Source organism: Homarus americanus, unplaced genomic scaffold (genome assembly GCF_018991925.1).
Source record: "Homarus americanus isolate GMGI-L3 unplaced genomic scaffold, GMGI_Hamer_2.0 scaffold39675, whole genome shotgun sequence".
In the NCBI taxonomy this organism is placed as follows: domain Eukaryota; kingdom Metazoa; phylum Arthropoda; class Malacostraca; order Decapoda; family Nephropidae; genus Homarus; species Homarus americanus.
Window position 1 is genome coordinate 13,409,038 of NW_024736071.1, and position 2,556 is coordinate 13,411,593.

Below are 2,556 nucleotides of genomic sequence, written 5' to 3' on the forward strand. Positions count from 1 at the left end.
TCACTATACCGAACTGTTGTAATCATGTGCTCCGCCACGGTTGCGTTCCTGTGCTCCGTCAGTTATATGTTTCTGCAGCTCCATCATTGCTTATATGTAGTTCATCGCCCTGTATAAACGTACTTCATATTATTAATGCCCCCCCCCCCCGGTTCATTCCTAAATTGTATTTGAGCAAACTTCCCATATAATAAGTGTATACGTATTGTAATTTTGTCTATAATTTCTTTTTTGGTCAACATAATGCCTTTTGTTTTCACTAGTGTAGGAGTTGCTAATTACGATGACTATAAAGGTACATGTGTTTTATGTCTAGATCCAGAACAAATACACTGGACCGTTTAAGGAACTGAATATAATGTCAACCAAATTTGTATGTAACTAGTATTTCCAAATGTCTCTTCGCTTTCTAGTTAAAATAAGTGACACCCCAAACTTCATCCTGTTTCAGACCACGCTCTCTTAATTACCAACGAAAACTGTTTTGCTATTATTTGAACCAACTGTTCTAATGATTTAGCATGCAATATTGATCAGCTTGTTTCATTTGATTAACTGTATTGCTATAATGTACTGTATATTATTGGCTTACTCATACAATTTGTGTAATCCTGTAGACTGCCTGGGAGAGTTCAACTTGTCATTAATAGTACTTTGCCATCACACCTGTTCTTGGGTAAAAACCCTCACTAAACTACTTGCCATCAGTTTGACTCCCCAAACTAGGATGCTTCCACTTCCCAATTGTACATGAATAATCACTTCTATTTCATAAAATTACTTCAAAATGATCACTGTGGCTGCATCCTAGTTCAGAGTAATTTTTCAGGTTAAGTAAAAAAATAAATAACCTTTAGTACTTTTATTTTTTTGTAGTTTTCAACATGAGTATATAAAATATATATATATATAATATATATACACTGACGCAAAAAGCCAGCGATAAATAAATTCTTCTATTTTGTACACTATATGTACAATATCACATGGGCGTGTGGGTGCGCACAATTACACACACACACGCGGCCACCGTCATGGTGAACCGCATAAAATTGTCCCTGGCACCTCCTCCAACACTTAACCAGCACACCCTCCAACACTTCGCCGCGCTTATGGATTTCACCAACACTTCACTCTTCAGGACTCCATCCTTTATCACCTCCCGTCACTAGCACTTCACACCAACAATACCCAGCCTCCTAAGGACTCTTCTCACCACACTACGTCACAACTTTGGTTCCACCAAAATGTAAACTTCACGGCCAATGTTGATTTCTTAAGTTTGCGCGGGTCTTGCCTCCAAGTAGACGTCCACAGCTGGCGCGAAGTTGTCCTTGACAGATGCTAGTATTCCATTACGGGCGTGTATAATCCATGAGGGGCGTGGAGGGAGGAGGTTAGATTGCCTGGGTAGATTGACTAGCAGGCGTGGGCCAGCGCCTCGTCAGGTACAGCAAGTAACACGGGGTGGGAGGATAAACGCCTCACACGGCCAGGGCCACGGGCTGATACTGGGCCAGGTCCTCCCTGGCCGCTTGGGCCCCGCACAGGTCCACACGCTGACCACCGAAGCTGAAGATCGAAACAAGTGATGTTATATGCTCCACCTCCATACTGTTGCCACAAGTGTCACTGTCGTGATGGTCCGGGGCGGGGTCTGGGGTTGGGCAAGAGCGTGGCTCTGGGGAGGTGGTGGTCCGGGGCCGCTTTGGCAGAATAGACCACACAGCCTCCTGAGTTTCCTGCTGGCTCACACACCGTCGTCTCTTCAAGGCTGCCACACGACTGTTGCTACTGTTGTTATCACTAAGTGGAACTCTTCCTCCTTCCCCTGCATGTTGCGGTTTCTCACACACACGATTCTCCTTGTCTTCGCCGTCGCTGTTATCCTCATTGAGTAGGGCGGGCGTTGAAGGCGTCGCTGGTGGTGCTGGCGGGATTAATGGTGCGTATACAGTCACCACAGGTGATGATGTTGGGTCTGTGGGTGCCTGGGTGTAGGCCTCGGGATGAGCAGCGCGGTGTACGTGGTAACTCTCCTCTAGGAACACATGCCGGGCGCGGTGCAACACTGAAGCCACCAACAACGACTTGTGCAGAGATGCACCAGTCCGTCCTACACGAGAAGCCGCCATCTTCCCTAGGGAGATGCTGATTAGCTTTTGGGCCTCCAAGCCGGCACGTGAATCACAAGCCATATTTGCTGCCAACTAACACCACTGAACTATATATATATATATAATCCAAGAGAAACGAAAAGTCTTATGTGAATGCTCTCTGGTTCAATGCTGTTCTCAGTAGTGTATCTGGGCTGCGTCTCGTGTCCCCGGTGAAAGTAGGCTTATATATACCTTCGGGATTGTGACGTCACGCCACAGATCTGGACCAATCAGCGCACTCGGTGTGATGGTTTGAATTTTAGCGCCGACAGTACTGCGCATGCGCTCATAATCCCGCGTGGCCGTGAATTGGGTCCCGTTAGAGATCAAAGTTGCCTGACGCGACCTCGGGATTCATTCACTGCACAGAGGCGACGACTTGGTGACGGAGAAGCAG

General features: G+C 46.5%; 1 protein-coding gene across 1 annotated transcript; it reads right to left on the reverse strand.

The window, feature by feature from the left end:
• Window positions 1-847: 847 nt before the first annotated feature.
• LOC121871800 (immediate early response gene 5 protein-like) lies at window positions 848-2,330 on the reverse strand. The gene has a single exon (XM_042374299.1). It carries the CDS (start codon window positions 2,196-2,198, stop codon window positions 1,485-1,487), a length of 714 nt encoding a protein of 237 aa, XP_042230233.1. The 5' UTR covers window positions 2,199-2,330; the 3' UTR covers window positions 848-1,484.
• Between the last annotated feature and the right edge of the window lie 226 nt (window positions 2,331-2,556).